Genomic DNA, 15,653 nt, shown 5'->3' on the forward strand with positions numbered 1-15,653 from the left:
GCCAGCCCGTCTACCCGGAGTCATGACACGTGCCATACATTTACAGGTGAAAGGCTATTTCAGGGGAATTTGACTTTTCAGCCTCGGCAAAGAAAGAACTGCCACTTACTCTATCGAAGAATAGTAAGATGTCACCGTTACAAATCAGCGGCCTGGTGCTCATGGAACATTTAATTAAGTCGTCCATTCAATACCTACTGAGTGGCTGTTAGGTCCAAAGCCCTGGGACTTTGGTGCCGGGAAGGAAGAAGGAGGAAAGAGGACCCAAGGGAGGTGGGTAGGACACGGTCAGGGTGTTCCGTCATCTCGCCCGGTGCTTACAGGCTGGCTCTTGTCTTTATCCACGGTGGCCTCCATCTCCCAGATCTGCTGCCCATCTGGAAAAATCCAAGATGACAGACTTTGAAGGAACTGTTAGAAACCAAAGACTTAAGACAAAAACTCACCAAAGCCTCTTTATCTTGGTTTTTGTATGATATTTCAGTACGGCATACATGTGTGTTTGTAGAACAGATGTATAGACGTACACATATGTATTTTTCTTGTCATATATGTATTTTTCTTTTTGCAAAGGAAACCCATGGTGACAATAGAAAACTGGGCAACAGCCTAGCCAGTTTGGCTCAGTGGATAGAGCATCAGCCTGCGGACTGAAGGGTCTTGGGTTCTAGTCCAATCAAGGGTACATGCCCCGGTTGTAGGCTTGATCCCCAGTAAGGGACGTGCAGGAGGCAGCCAATAAATAATTCTCTGTCATCACTGATGTTTCTATCTCTCTCTCCCTCTCCCTTACTCTCTCTGAAATCAATAAAAATATATTAAAAAATATATTATATATATTTAAAATATATATTATATTATATATAAAATATATATTTAAAAAAATAATATCTTTTAAAAAAATAAAGAAAACTGGGCGGCAATAAAATACAAGGGGGGCGGAGGGGGAACTGCCTATCATCCCATCACCATTATCTATTTCTCCACATCTGAATGCATATATATCTTTTATTCTTTCAAAATAAAAGTAGTATTGTTACACATTGTACTTTATACTTTATTCCACCAAAGACTAATTCCAAATGCCCATTGCAGACCATTGGCTATCCCAGACACCCCTTCATGGCTGTCTGAGAACACAGGTGGCTCACTGTCTGTCCTAAGATGTCCTGGCTTATGAGTCACTGGAGAGAATGGAAACATAGGGTCCCACCCTCCACCGTTCAGTCAACAGTCAGCCTGGATCCCACATGGCTCATTGCAACAGCTGATGAGTGGTTTTGCTCAATAGTAAACTCTCTTCCCTGAAGCACAGCACTAGCTCCCCAGTTTGGGGCCAAGAAGCCAGGCCAAACCAAACTCTGCATTTGCAAATAATAGATCTCTTTTGCTGACCACCTACATTGGCTGCTGGGCAGCTTTTGGCTCAAACAAATCATTTCCACCAGTGTTTCCAGGGTGTTTTGTGGAACACTGGCTCTGAAGATTATTAAATGGGTTTACGAGAATGGGAAACAAATTCTACAAGCTAATAAGCATTTGGAAAATGCCGAGTCAAAGTCAAATGGGTTTCTTTATTGCAGGCCTTCTCAGAGCCTTTAATCTGCTCATGTGAAGCATAATTCTCCAAGGTGGGCAAGGGTATGTGTCATGTCCCAACATCTGGTCAAAAAAACCCTCCCCCCTTATAAAATTATGTTGCAGGTGTGCATCATAATTCGACATCTGTATACACTACAAAGTAATCACCCCAGAAGTCTAGTTACTATCCATCACCATACAACAGAACCCTACTTTTACCCTCCTCCCAACTCCCATCCCTCTCTTAACCACTGATCTGTTCTCTGTATCTATGAGTTTTTCTTTTTTTTGATTTTTCATTGGGTTTTTATTGTTTTTGTTTATTTTTAGGATTCCAAAAATGGTAAAATCATGCATTTTTGTCTTTCTCTTCCTGACTTATTTTACTTAGCAGTATGCCCTCAAGGTGCATCCTTAAGCCACCCCCCCCCTTATAAAGCACAGCTATTAGCATCTGTGATGGATTAGTTTTGAACCCATATCATCTTGGCCTCTTAAAGTTCAACCAAAGAAACCTGGTGTCCATGCCTTATCTGAACTTGGTAGTATAGGACATGTTCCCCAAAATAATAATTAATAAAGAGTCTTGTGATTTCTCCCAAAGCTAATGCAATCTAGATGATCTTAACAACAAGCAATGGCCCAGCTAGAGCCTCAGCCCTCAGCAGTCTGCAAGCCTTGGTCAGCCTGGTGGTTCTATTAGGTGCAATTCCTGAAACGACGGGGGAAGCTATTGGTTTGTGTCCAAAGGGTGGAGGGCAGGGTGGTTCCAGCATTGACTTTCACTAGATTGTAAGATCCCCGTGGGAGGGACCAAGTTATATCATCACCATCTCTCCAACACCCAATGACTGTAGGTGCCTAGTGAACGTCTCATGTCTGAGAAAACATATGTCAGCAGTGCCAAAGGCTGCTGATGGGGCCAAGAAAAAGCCAGAAGGTAACTTCAGCCACTGCTCAGGAGGAAGCACTGCAAGGTAGATGGATATCAAGGAGTTTGAAGCCATAAAAATGGTACTTTCTATGTGCAAAGCCCCGGACAGAATTAGAGAAAATCCTTATTCCTTTGTCAATAAGAGTTCAAAGGTTCTCCAACAGAGACAGGTGTGCCCCCTCAGGTGTTATACAAGCTGGGCACGGGTCCTTGTCAGAGAGTACATCCTCGTTCATGCGTGGCACTGTGAGCTCTAAGTCAGAAGACCAGGTAGGGCATTAGCGAGGAAACGAACCATGTGCTGCTGTCTGGCATGTCACCCCTCCTTAATCTCTCATTGGCTGAACTGAGTTCTGCCACCAACAGAACCTTTCAGTGTGGCTCGTTATCCATATGAACTTGACTCATAATTGGGAGAAAAGTACACGGAAAAGTGATCAGGAAGTATTCAGCTGGGTCCATAAAACTTCTGCCTCCCCCACCCCTCCTCCAGTTCTCTGCCTTGACTCATGCTAGTAATGGGAGATGAAGCACAGACAATACAGAACAGGGTGTCGCCAAGAGCAGAGTTCTCATGGTCTACAGACCCAAGAGAAATGGGAGGGAGCCCTTCTCCCTAAATGTCACCCTTTCTTCCTTGTCTGGTGGGTGTGTATAAATAAACTCCACCCACCAACAATCATAGAATTCTAGTGCACAGCTCTTTGAGAGCACCCTTAGAAATTAGCCAGCCCAGCACCATCGGATGGGGCAAGGGAGGCCTGGAGAAGGAAGAGGGCTGTCCAAAGGCATGCAGTGGACAGCTGTCACCGTCCTAAGGAGCTACTGGCACATCCAATGACGAAGGAGATGCTTTCAGGGAGAGAAGCTCCAGGCTATTAAGCAGAAAGACGATGAGTGACTTCCTGGGAAGCTGGAGTGAGGGCCTATGTGAACAGGATCTTTCCAGGGTCACGTCCATCACGAAGGTGCGTGCACATCTCCTCAAATCTCCTCAAGCCCTTCCCTGTTCCCTGTGCCTCCAGACACCATCCAAGCTCCCACAGTGGCTGTGAGGGCCCCGCACAACCTGGTGCCTGCCTCTGTCCCAGCCTCTTTGGGCACCATTCTCACCGCCCCCCTCCTCCCTCCCCCCCCCCCTCGCAAATAACAGCTATTGCCTATCTGTGCTTGCTACACGTGACATCACTCGAAGCACCTTGCAGGTACGGACTTGGTGAATCCACACGACAAACCTAGGCCACAGGTCCGATCATCACCACCATCTGACAGGTGAGGATACTTGGGCACAGAGAGGTAAAGGCACTGGCCCCCGAACACACAGCTAGTGGGTGGAGAAGCCAAATTAGAGCCCAGGCAGCCTGGCTTTAGAGCCAGCACTCCTTATCCCACCAACCTTACATGGTTTCTGTCAAGTTAACAAAGGTGGGCAGGCATCCCAGGTGGCTCATCCTGAAGACTCAACTGTGGTCTCCTCAGGGCTCAAGAGCACCCTGGGTACCCCACCACCACTCTCACTGTCTCCCCATTGTCTGGAACATCCTCAGAGGATGTCTACCTCATTGCATACCCCAGCACTCAGCTATTGGTCAACACGATTACAATGAAAATCACTGAAGTCAGATAGAGTCACAATGTAAGCCGTGGCCAGGGCAGGAGAGCTCCTTCCAAGAAAGCAGAGGCCCACTGGGTGCAAACGGCCAGGTGCCCATCGGTAGATGGATGGATAAACAAACCGTGGTCCACCATACAATGGAATATTATTCAGCCTTAAAAGGGAAGGAAATTCTGACACGGGCTACAACACGGATAGGCCTTGAAACATGATGCTCAGTGAAATAAGCCAGGCACAAAAGGACAGATACGCATGGTCCCACTTACATGAGGTGCGCAAAACAGACCAATTCACAGACACAGAAAGAAGAATACAGGCTACCTGGGACTCGGGGTGTGGGGGCAGAGGGAGAATTACTGTCCAATGGGTGCAGCGCTTCTGTTTCAAACAATGAAAATGTTCTGAACATAGACAGTGGTGATGATTACACAACATTGTGAATGTAATACCCCTGAATTATACACTTAGCAATGGTTAAAATGATCAATAGTGTATTATGTGTATTTTACCACAATTTAAACAAAAACACATTTTTATTGATTTCAGAGAGGAAGGGAGAGGGTGAGAGAGAAACATCAATGATGAGAGAGAATCATTGATCAGCTGCTTCCTGGTGATCGAGCCCACAACCTGGGCATGTGCCCTGACCAGGAATCGAACTGTGACCTCCTGGTTCGTAGGTTGATGCTCAACCACTGAGCCACACTGGTCGGGCTACCACAATTTTTAAAAATCCAACTGGCCTCACCCCAGAGGCCTGGCTTGTTTTGCAGCCTGTAAAGTGGATTAGAGGTTTTTTTAATTAGTTGCTGCCATTTCAAAATGAGACTTCACTGAAAAATGCAGATTTTGCTCCTGGACAAAAAAAAATTCCGACCATCTGCCCATTCTGGGCACCCACAGGGAACTTACTTACCATGGCATCCTCTCCCGACAGTGTGCGATGCCCACTTTACCATGGCACCCCCGCCCAGACCTCCACAGCCGTGCGCCCTGCCTCAGTGGGCCTTTGAGAGACAGGAAAGGTGCCACCGCCCGCAACCTCACTCGGAGACTGCCCAGTCTTCTGCAGGTTCCCTCGCTTAGGATGTGCCTGATGTTATTCTCATGATTGCAGGACACCAGACCCCTGCTGTCTCGGACATTATCCCATCCTGCTGCACAGCCCTCCAAACCAAGGACCCCCAGCCTGGCCTGCAGAGGGGCACCCCTACATCGCCACCCCTTCAGAACCCCTCCCTTCCACCTGCCCCTCACTGGGCTCCAGCCAGGGAAAACAGGACCTGCCAGGCAGCACTTCCTCAGGATGCCCTCTGCAGTGGGCCGCCCACGGCACATCCCGCAGCCCCGCTCCCAGAGCTCCTGACGTCAGGTCAGAAGATGACAGTGGGGTTGGAGGAAATGCCTGCTCAGTCCATGTTCTCACAGGCCTTCAGCACCGGCCCGCTGTAGCCCTGAGCCTCCCTGGGCCTCCCTGGGCCTCCCTGGGCATGTTCTGTGCCAGAACGGACTTCCCCTCTGTGTGTCACCAACTCTGGAGCAGACAGACCTGCTTCAAATCCCTGTTTTGCCCCCAGTTAACCGTGTGAGTTTGGCTAAGACACTTTACCTCTCTTTGCCTCTAATCCAAAATATGGGGGAAAGCATAGTACCTATACCTCCTAGATAATAGACACCCAGCAGAAAATAAATGTTGAGTCGACATTGGCAAACATTATTATTGTGACCAGAGGCAACAGATTATTGAAATACTGTCTTTTTCATCTTTTTTTGCGGTCTGGGTTCAAGTCCTGTTCTCTCCATTTAGCTGTGTGGGCTCTGAGTGGTAGCTTAACCTCTCTGTGCTTCAGTTCCCTCAGAGACAAATAATAAAGTTAATTTACTGACTTCCAAGAGTTTGGCAAGAATTCAATTAGAAATTATATGTAAAATGCTTAGCAAAGTGCCCAGCCCATAGTGAGTGCTGGTCTCATCTCACTGTTGTTTCAGAATGTGGTGTTTCACGTGGGTCCACCTTTAGGGAGAAAGAACTGGCTGGCCATCTGACCCAAGTGCTCTGGTGGGTCTCACAGGTTCTTGTTCATTTCATGGCATGACATCACTCACTGCAAATGAATAAAATGGCCATAGCAAGTATTCACTGAGGGGGACAGGCCAAAGTAGTTACGGGCCCACCATACTTGGTATGAAACAGCAGGTATGTTAGGTAAAGGAATCCCAGGCAGCACTTAGAATAAGGAAGATCGTATTTTCTGACCTGGAAACGTGTTGCTGTTATATTAAAAGGCAGAATGCTTAAGTGCTGCAGAGCAGTATGCGCAGTGCTATGCAACTCTGTGAGTCTATAAATATGTCTGCTTCAACTCAGGGAACCTGTGTCTACGCTACTCGTACGGTGACACCTCTGCTGCTGGGACTGGATGGATGAGCTGAGACCCTCACATCTTCCTTCATAGGATTCAAGCAACGTGGCAGAGCTGTGGGCGGTTTTCATTTGTGTGCGTTTTCCTGGTGTGTTCTTTTTTTAATAAAGTTTTTCTCTTATGAAAACAATATGTTACAACTGCCTGTTGACTGCCTGTTTCCCAGGACCTCTCTGGGGCCACGATCTTAGACAGAGGCCAGGCCTGGGCCACCAGCACTCATTAAGCTCCTACTGCACAGCAGGCCCTATGTGGGCTGTTGGGGCCACAATACCAGCCACACATGCATCCTGAGTTTAAGGTCCCCAGCAAAAAGGAAGGCCCCAAGTCCCACCAGAATGCAAAAGAGACATGACTCAAGGTTCCTCACCTTGACTGAGAAGGAGACCCTGTCCCCCTCCTCAGTGTCCCTCCCCAACTCAGCTCCAGCCACACTAGCCTTCTCTGCCCCTCCACCAACCATGCTTGCTCTTCTACAGCCCTCACCAGGACCAGGTCCTTCCCATCCTTTAGGTTCAGCTCAGGGAGGACCCCCTGACCTGTCCTCCAGTCATTTTCTGTGCCACTCACTCTCTGGCATCATTTTATCTGCCTGCTAGGTTTCTCTCTCTCTCCCTGATAAGTTCCCTGAGAGCGGGCCATGCACTTGTCTCCCTCTTTGCTTTACCCCCAGCACTACGTGGCTGGCACATAATAGGTGCTCAATAAACACTGTCAGAATAAACAAATTGATTTCAGGATTCCCCAGTGCTTGACCCACAGCCAGAGCTTGGGAAATGTCTGACTACTGACCTCTCCGGCAAAAAGACCCCACAAAGAGAAATCACCGAGCCCTGATTGAAGGATCCATTTGGAAACTGACTTAGAGGAAAGAGCCTGGAATGCGGATGCCAACAAGGAATCACATGCAGCCAAAGCAACTCAGCCCGAGTTCGGTATAAACCCACCTCCCGCCCCATACCCGGGTCTGAGCCTCTGTGGAAACCGGTCCAGCACAGAGAGGCCTGAGGAGATCAAGTATGCATCTACTGCTCTGGGCGGAGATGAAATAAACGACTTCGGTCTCTTGAGCAGATGTTCGGGCAAACTTCCCCCATCCTAAATTAAGAGGGACTGGCAGCCAGTGTGAAAATGAAAATGGCCCTTCCAAGTCTTACTCAGAGGGAAAGAGGAAAGAGCCAACTTCTTTGGGCAAAGAGGCTGGGCCTAGAGAAGACTTAGCAAGTCTGCAAGGAAAAAAAGTGGGGTGGGTGGCATGCCTGGCTCAATTAACATCATAGCCTTCGATGTCACTCGGCTGTAGTGCAGATGAACAAGCCGCGCTCGAGTGTGGACCCAGGGCCCTTACATTTCAGCCGGTTTCGTGACTTCTCTTTGCAGACAGTTCTGGAGCCCCAGGTTGGAGAGGAGGGTCAGGAAGCAGCCGGTTGGCGTGGGGTCTGGAGGCTTAGCGGTTGGCCCAATCTGCCGGGGGCCCATGTGGACGCTCACGGGATGAACAAGGGGCCCTTCAGGAGGAGGAAAGCAGATTGGTCCTCACTTGGGCCACAAGCATGCCATTGGGCTCCAGGCAAAAGGGAGGAGATCAAAATGTCAGTTCGGGTTAGAAGACCGTGCGTGATGCGTCCCAGTCATGGCTTTTAAAAATTGGCTAAATGAAGATGGTGGGAGACATTTTGGTCTGCTTTACATTGCTCATGAGCAGAAAAGCATGTACTCCCTGGACATACAGGCTTAATGATCCGAGCAGATGGGGGATTGGGACAACTGCAGGGGCTGCTCACTCATCTCCCAGCTTCCACTTGTCTCCCCCCCGCCCCCACATACACACCAAGTCTATTCCTTATCTAGATTACAAGAACAATCTTTAAAGTATAAATTAGATCATGTCACTTCCCTGCTTATTGCTTTTGGAATTAAATCCAAGCTCTTTGCCATGCCTCTAGGCCCCAGCATGATCCGATCCTCCAGCGACCTCACACCGCACCAGCCACCTTGGCCTGCTTCCCATTCCTCAAATGCTCCAAGCTCACCCCCTCCTTGGGGCTTAGGCACTGGGTGGTTCCTTCTGCCTGTGACATTCTTCCTACAGGCCACCAACTCCCTCTTCCCTGCCTTTAAGTCTCTGTTCAAAGCCACCTCCTCAGGGAATCCCACCCCCTGACCACTTTCCACAGAGTTGTCACATTTAACAAATAAAAATACAGGATATCCAGTATTGAATGTCAGAATACAAGACATACTTTTTTACTGCAAGTAATATCCCAAGCTCTGTGCCACTGAATGGGACATACTCATACTAACGGAACTCATTGTTTGCCTGAGATTTGAATTGAACTGCATGTCCTGTTTTTCCCCCTACCGCGGACCTGCTGTTGCGCCTATGACCTGGTTTCACTGTCTTCACAGCACCTTCCCCACCTCAAAGTGACCTGTTATAAACAAGTTTGAGACTGTCCACCTCCCAAGGACAGGGGACTCATCCATCATCCATCCCCAGGGCCTGGCACAGCACCTGCACATAGTAGGCGTCCAATAACTATCTGGGGAATGACGATGAAAGCCCTGGGGCTGAGTGAGCAGAGCAAGGCTAAAAAGGGCATCGCTGTGCGGTCATGTTACATAGAGGCCGGATGTCAGCTCATCTTTCATGCCGCTCCTCTCGGTGATGAGCTGTCATCTAGAGATGACCTACCCCCGCTTTACACAGCCAGTCACTCTGGGAGCCCAGCCCTCCACTGACCAGCTCTGTCACCTCCAGGAAGTGGTCAACCTCACTCCATGAGCCGGTTTTCCCCGTCTCTAAAGTAGGGGCAGGGAGCAGGATGTCAGCCAAGCTCCCTCCAGCTCCGGTGAGGATGGCGGGAGCCCCACAGCTCGGGTGACAGTGAGAAGGAACTCACCTGTGCCGGGAAGAAGTCTTCTCCCAGACAAGAAACCAACAGGACTGCACCTTCCTGATACTGTGTCAAGTAAACTGGGCTCCCAAGGGATACATGGAGAGTCTGCTGACATTTTTTTGAGCACCTACTATGTGCTCGACACTTTCAAGTCCCTGATCTTCTTTTATCACTAGAATACTACCAACCAACCCCATTTTAGAGATGGGGAACGTGAGTCCCAAAGCACATAACAGGAGGCTGATCCAGGCTTCAAGCCACGTCTGCCACTGAGCCCAAATCCAGCTTGCTTGCACCTTAAATATACAGTCTCAGAAATATAGAAGCACTAATAGAAAAGGGTGTGAAACAGTTCATGGATATCATGACTTATCTGGCGGGTGGGGGTGGGGGATTCCAACCTGCTAATGGCAAATTACACAATGGCCAGTGGAAAGGCTAGGACCCAAGGGGACTCATTTCTCTGTGTCCTCTTTCAAAGGCATCCAAACAGAATGAACTGCAGGATTCTCTCACTCAAAAGTCTGTTCTCACATGCAATGGACTGAAGTTTGGGCAGATTTTCAGCTCTCTGAAAATGAGACCATTTTCTCTGTCCCTTGTGGGGCTTCAGCAGTGATCTGGCCTCTGTCTGCAGCCCAGTCAGCTGTAAGTGGTGGGCTCCAGCGGCGGAGGGGGCGGGGGGGGGGGGGTGCAATGACACTGTAGACATGAGTCACCCAGGGCAAAGGTCTGCGAGTCTTAGTCATGCCCCGGCCCAGCCTGGGTCTGACCTTTCCCAGAGGGAAACCCAATCCCAAGTCTATTGTTTCAGAAAGCACTGCCGCACCGGGTGAGCCTACAGAGACCACAGGTGGAAGGAGAGGGTGCCTTCTCTAAGGTGGTTCCAATTTTCCCAGGACACTAATTCGTGGAAAAATCCTTAATTTAGCAAAAAAGAAGTTTATTTTAAGCAAATGCATTTCTATTTATTAAACAAAGCTCAAAATACAACCTTTGGGAACCTCCAAGTAATAAAATGACTCATATTAGGATACGATGACTCAGTGGGAAAGAGGGATTCCACCTCCCACGCCTCCCCTCTGAGAAATCAATTTGCCCTCTCAACAGGTGATGGGAGCCTCCGCCACCCGCCTGTTCCAAGAACATCGTCCAGCAAAACAAAACACAAGTTCTCTTCAAACAATTTAAGTTTCAAAGCTGAGTTAGCCAATGCAGGCACGTTTCCAACCTACACCCCCGCAGGAGAGAGAGCCAGGGAGCTACTTGGCGGGGGCCGGGGGCCCGAATTAAGAAAGATTTACCAGCTGAAAAATTCCAAAACCCTGTGTCATGTGGAGGAAGCTTCCAAAACATTGGATCCCACCCAGGCGCCGGGAGTCACCCAAAGCCATGGCAACCCCATTTCCGCTGCCACATCACTTTTATTTTTGTGTCCTTAGATTTTTTCCTGTTTTGCAATGTTTTGCTGGGACCCCCGACTCCGCCTGGGGCCTGGGTGGCCGGGGGCCAGGGTGACCTGCTGAAGTCAGGAACAGCCTGGACTCCTGGCGTGAACTTCACCCGAAAGGTTACACATTTTTTTAAATTTCGGAGAATATAGAAAGGCTTTTCAGCCAGCGGTGAGAATGGTAAATAGGAAATAACCTGGTGGTTCTGTCTGGTTTCTCTGGTCCTCTTGGACGTGATTAGAGAGATTGCTCAGGGGATTGGTGGTAAATGTTGCTTGGGATTCCAGCTCTGTCTCCAGCTGTGGGCTGAGCTGGGGCCCGTGACTTGACCTCTACGAGCCTCAGTTACCTCATCTGTAAAATGGGGATAATGCCGCCCACCTCTCAGGGCTGGTGTGACAGAGAAAAGAGATGACACATTCATTCAGCAATATGTGTGAGCACCTACTGTGTGCCAGGGATTATTCTAGATGCTGCAGACACAGTAGCAAACACCAAGTCCCTGCCCCCAAGGAACTAAGAGTCTAGCAAGGGAGACCAGATAACAAAATGAGTGAACGAATAGACAAGATCATTTCAGTAGTGCTAAGTGCCCCCAAGAAAACATAGCAGGACAATGGGACAGGAGCTGACAGGGGGTAGGGGAAGCTGACTAGCTTCAGAGCAGATGGGCAAGGAGGGGCGGGGGCTTGAAGGAAGAGGAGGGAGAGCTTCATAAAGAAATGATGGCAGGACATTCCAAGAAGAGCGCGCGAAAGCAAAGGTTCTGAGACAGGAACGAGCATGGGCTGTTTGGGGACAGAATGAAGCCCGTGCAGCGGCAGCCAAGTAAGCAAGGGGGAAAGTTGAAAAAGCTGAAATCGGAGGTGATGGGTGAGGGCCAGGCTCTGAGAAGGCCTGAAAATAATTAAAATTAGTAATAAAATATTAATCATAATACTAATCATGCTGCTATAAATAAGAGGCCTTTTTCCAAAACACCACGCTCTTCTAACTTAAGGAACACCATGCTGCCCCTCTCCTCTGTCTTCCCACCGTTTGCCAATTTGTCATCGTGCTGGAGTGGAAACCACCAATTCCATTTCAGCCCACGGCTATAAAAAGAATGCTGGAGCCGGTGGTGCCGGTGACCCAACGTGGGGGCTAAGATTAGCCCAGGAGGCTGTCACCTTTCCTTAATGTGAGAACCAGCTGGGGTTCCCCTTCCTTGGAAAACTTCAGCTGTTCTACTCCACCCCGCCCCGCAGCGCCTTCGCCAGGCAAGCTGTCCATGGAGATGGGAACAGGGATGCGTTTTGGAAAAAAGAAGTTGAGCAACAGGGATTACCCCTGCAGAAAGCAGCCCTGGGCTGGGAGGTGAGTTCTTGGGGTCAAAAGAGCAGAACCAGGACCCTGCAAACACAAGGCAAGCCCCCTGTCTGTCACAGCCACCCGGAGCCAGACATCCACCAGGGAAGCCCACCACTCCTGGGAGGAGGAGCGGAGGGGGAATCTCAGGCACTCCCGGGGTCTGCTGGCATCAATCCAGGAACCACATTCACCCAGGACTCTTTAGTGAGACTTTCATGAAAAGGTTCGAACTGCATCCTCTCGAACCCAGAGACCCACTGCAGAAGTCAGTGCTTGATTTCACCACAAAATGGCCCAAGTCAGCAGCTCAGAGCAGCTAGAAGGTCTTCAGCCAAATTAACCTGGGTCTAAGCTTTTTCAGAGCAGAACAGCTAACAGTTAAGGGTACAGACTCTGGAGCCAGGCTGGCTAGGATCAAACCCAACACTGCCATTCACCAGCTGTGTGATCTTCACTAAGTTACTTAACCTCTCTGAGCTCAGCTTCTCATTAGTAAAATTGGGAGAGCGGTGGCTACCTTGTAGGACTGTCACGAAGAATCAGATTAGTTAATATATATATTTAATGCTTAGGACAAGGCCTGGCACATAGTTTATTATTACTTATTATGGTTTTTCAATGTCTCTCAGTTCCATGAGCTAAAATCTTACCTTCTGTCCTTCTATCAACTAAATATAATGATAATAATAGAAGCTAACATTTAATAAGCATCACAATGTAACAAGCTCTATGATCTCATTTAATCCCCTCATCTCTCAAGAGAAGTAAATCATCTCTATTTTACAAAAGAGGAAATACTGGCTCAGAGAGGTAAAGCGACTTACCCAGGATGCCAAAGCTACTAAATTCAGATCATGGATTTGAACCTAGGCCTTCTGACCTCAGAGTCTGTGCCTGTAACCCCCACAGCATGCAGCCCCCACAGCTGCCCAGCCAAGGCCAACGCCGAGGGCAGTGTGTGTCAAAGAAACCCTGTGTATGGACTAAGCTATGATAACACTGGACAGACCATAATATAATAACAGACATTCAATGAGCACTCCCTATGCACTGAGCACACGCTCTTCATTTCTGCAATTAACTCTAGGAGGAAGGGACTGTTACTACCCCATTTTACAGAGAAAGAAATTGAGGCCCAGGAAGGTAGAAAAACTGGACAATGTTGGGTATGACCTCAGGTGAGTTCCCTGACTTCTCTGCCGTCTGCCTCCCACAGGTGCTGGGTTAGAGAGGACCACATGGGGAGAGTGGCAAGCGAAGGCCCGCCCACAGACAGGCTCAATCTACAGGGAGCTGTTACTATTACTCTTCTCATAACATGCAGCAGGCTCTGAGTTTTCCTCCCAATAGGAGGTAAACTGTGAAATTCCCTCTAAGACAGTGGTTCTCAACCTTTTGAATGCCGCGACCCTTTAATACAGTTCCTCATGTTGTGGTGACCCCCAACCATAAAATTATTTTCTTTTTTTTTAATTTCTTTATTGATTAAGGTATTACATATGTGTCCTTATTCCCCCATTACCCCCCACCTCCCATTCATGCCCCCACCCCCCTGTTGTCTGTGTCCATTGATTAGGCTTACATGCATGCATATAAGTCCTTTGGTTGATCTCTCTCCCTTACCCCCACCCTCCCCTACCTTCCCTGAGGTTTGACGTTCTGATTGATGTTTCTCTGTCTCTGGATCTATTTTTGTTCATCAGTTTATGTTGTTCATTATATTCCACAAATGAGTGAGATCATGTGATATTTATCTTTCTCTGCCTGGCTTATTTCACTTAGCATAATGCTCTCCATCTCCATCCATGTTGTTCCAAATGGTAAGAACTGCTTTTTTACCACAGCATAGTATTCCATTGTGTAGATGTACCACAGTTTATTAATCCACTCATCTGCTGATGGGCACTTAGGCTGTTTCCAAATCTTAGCTATGGTGAATTGTGCTGCTATGAACATAGGGGTGTATATATCCTTTACGATTCGTGTTTCTAGTTTCTTGGGATATACTCCTAAAAGTGGGATCACGGGGTCAAATGGGAGTTCCATTTTTAGTTTTTTGAGGAAACTCCATACTGTTCTCCACTGTGGCTGCACCAGTCTGCATTCCCACCAGCAGTGCACGAGGGTTCCTTTTTCTCCGCATCCTCGCCAGCACTTGTCATTTGTTGACTTGTTGATAACAGCCATTCTGACAGGTGTGAGATGGTACCGCATTGTTGTTTTGATTTGCATCTCTCTGATGATTAGTGACTTTGAGCAGGTTTTCATATGTCTCTTGGACTTCCTTCTGTCTTCTTTCGAAAAGTGTCTATTTAGATCAGTTGCCCATTTTTTGATTGGGTCGTTTATCTTCTTTTTGTTAAGCTGCATGAGTTCCCTGTAGATGTTGGAGATTAAACCCTTATCGTTGATATCATTGGCAAATATGTTCTCCCATGCAGTGGGCTTTCTTGTTGTTTTATTGATGGTTTCCTTTGCTGTGCAAAAGCTTTTTTATTTTTATGTAGTCCCATTTGTTTATTTTCTCTTTAGTTTCCATTGCCCTAGGAGCAGTATCAGTGAAGAAATTGCTTTGGCATACGTCAGAGATTTTTCTGCCTATGGATTCCTCTAGTATTTTTATGGTTTCCCGTCGTATGTTTAAGTCCTGTATCCATTTTGAGTTTATTTTTGTGTATGGTGTAAGCTGGTGGTCTAGTTTCATTTTTTTGCATGTATCTGTCCAATTTTCCCAACACCATTTATTGAAGAGACTGTCTTGACTCCATTGTATGTTCATGCCTCCTTTGTCAAATATTAATTGAGCATAGTGATCTGGGTCGATTTCTGGGTTCTCTATTCTATTCCATTGATCTATATGTCTGTTCTTGTGCTGATACCAGGCAGTTTTGAGAACAGTGGCTTTGTAATACAGATTGAAATCTGGTATTGAGATCCCTCCTACTTTATTCTTCTTTCTCAGGATTGCTGTGGCTATTCGGGGTCTTTTTTTATTCCAGATGAATTCTTGGAAAGTTTGTTCTAGGTCTGTGAAATATGCCGTTGGTATTTTAATGGGAAGTGCATTGAATTTATAGATTGCTTTGGGTAGTATGGACATTTTGATGATGTTGATTCTACCAATCCATGAACATGGTATGTTCTTCCATCTGTTTATGTCTTCCTCTATCTCTTTTTTCAGTGTCGTGTAGTTTTCCGCATAGAGGTCTTTTACCTCCTTAGTTAAGTTTATTCCTAGGTATCTTAATTTTTTTGGTGCGATGGTAAATGGGATTGCTTTTTTAGTCTCTCTTTCTGTAAGTTCATTATTGGTGTATAGAAATGCCATAGATTTCTTGGCATTAATTTTGTATCCTGCTACATTGCCGAATTCATTTATTAAGTCTAATAATTTTTTGA

General features: G+C 47.5%; 1 protein-coding gene across 4 annotated transcripts in view; it reads right to left on the reverse strand.

The window, feature by feature from the left end:
* NFATC2 (nuclear factor of activated T cells 2) overlaps window positions 1–15,653 on the reverse strand; it is a gene marked incomplete at both ends in the record, with an annotated part of 156,933 nt that overhangs the window by 41,384 nt on the left and 99,896 nt on the right. For all 4 annotated transcript variants that reach the window (XM_080684546.1, XM_080684544.1, XM_080684547.1 and 1 more), the window contains one exon: window positions 322–377. In XM_080684546.1, coding sequence (XP_080540672.1) covers window positions 322–377 — 56 coding nt within the window. The remainder of the gene's footprint in view (window positions 1–321; window positions 378–15,653) is intronic.

This window comes from Plecotus auritus (assembly GCF_963455305.1).
Source record: "Plecotus auritus genome assembly, chromosome: 8".
Classification (NCBI taxonomy): domain Eukaryota; kingdom Metazoa; phylum Chordata; class Mammalia; order Chiroptera; family Vespertilionidae; genus Plecotus; species Plecotus auritus.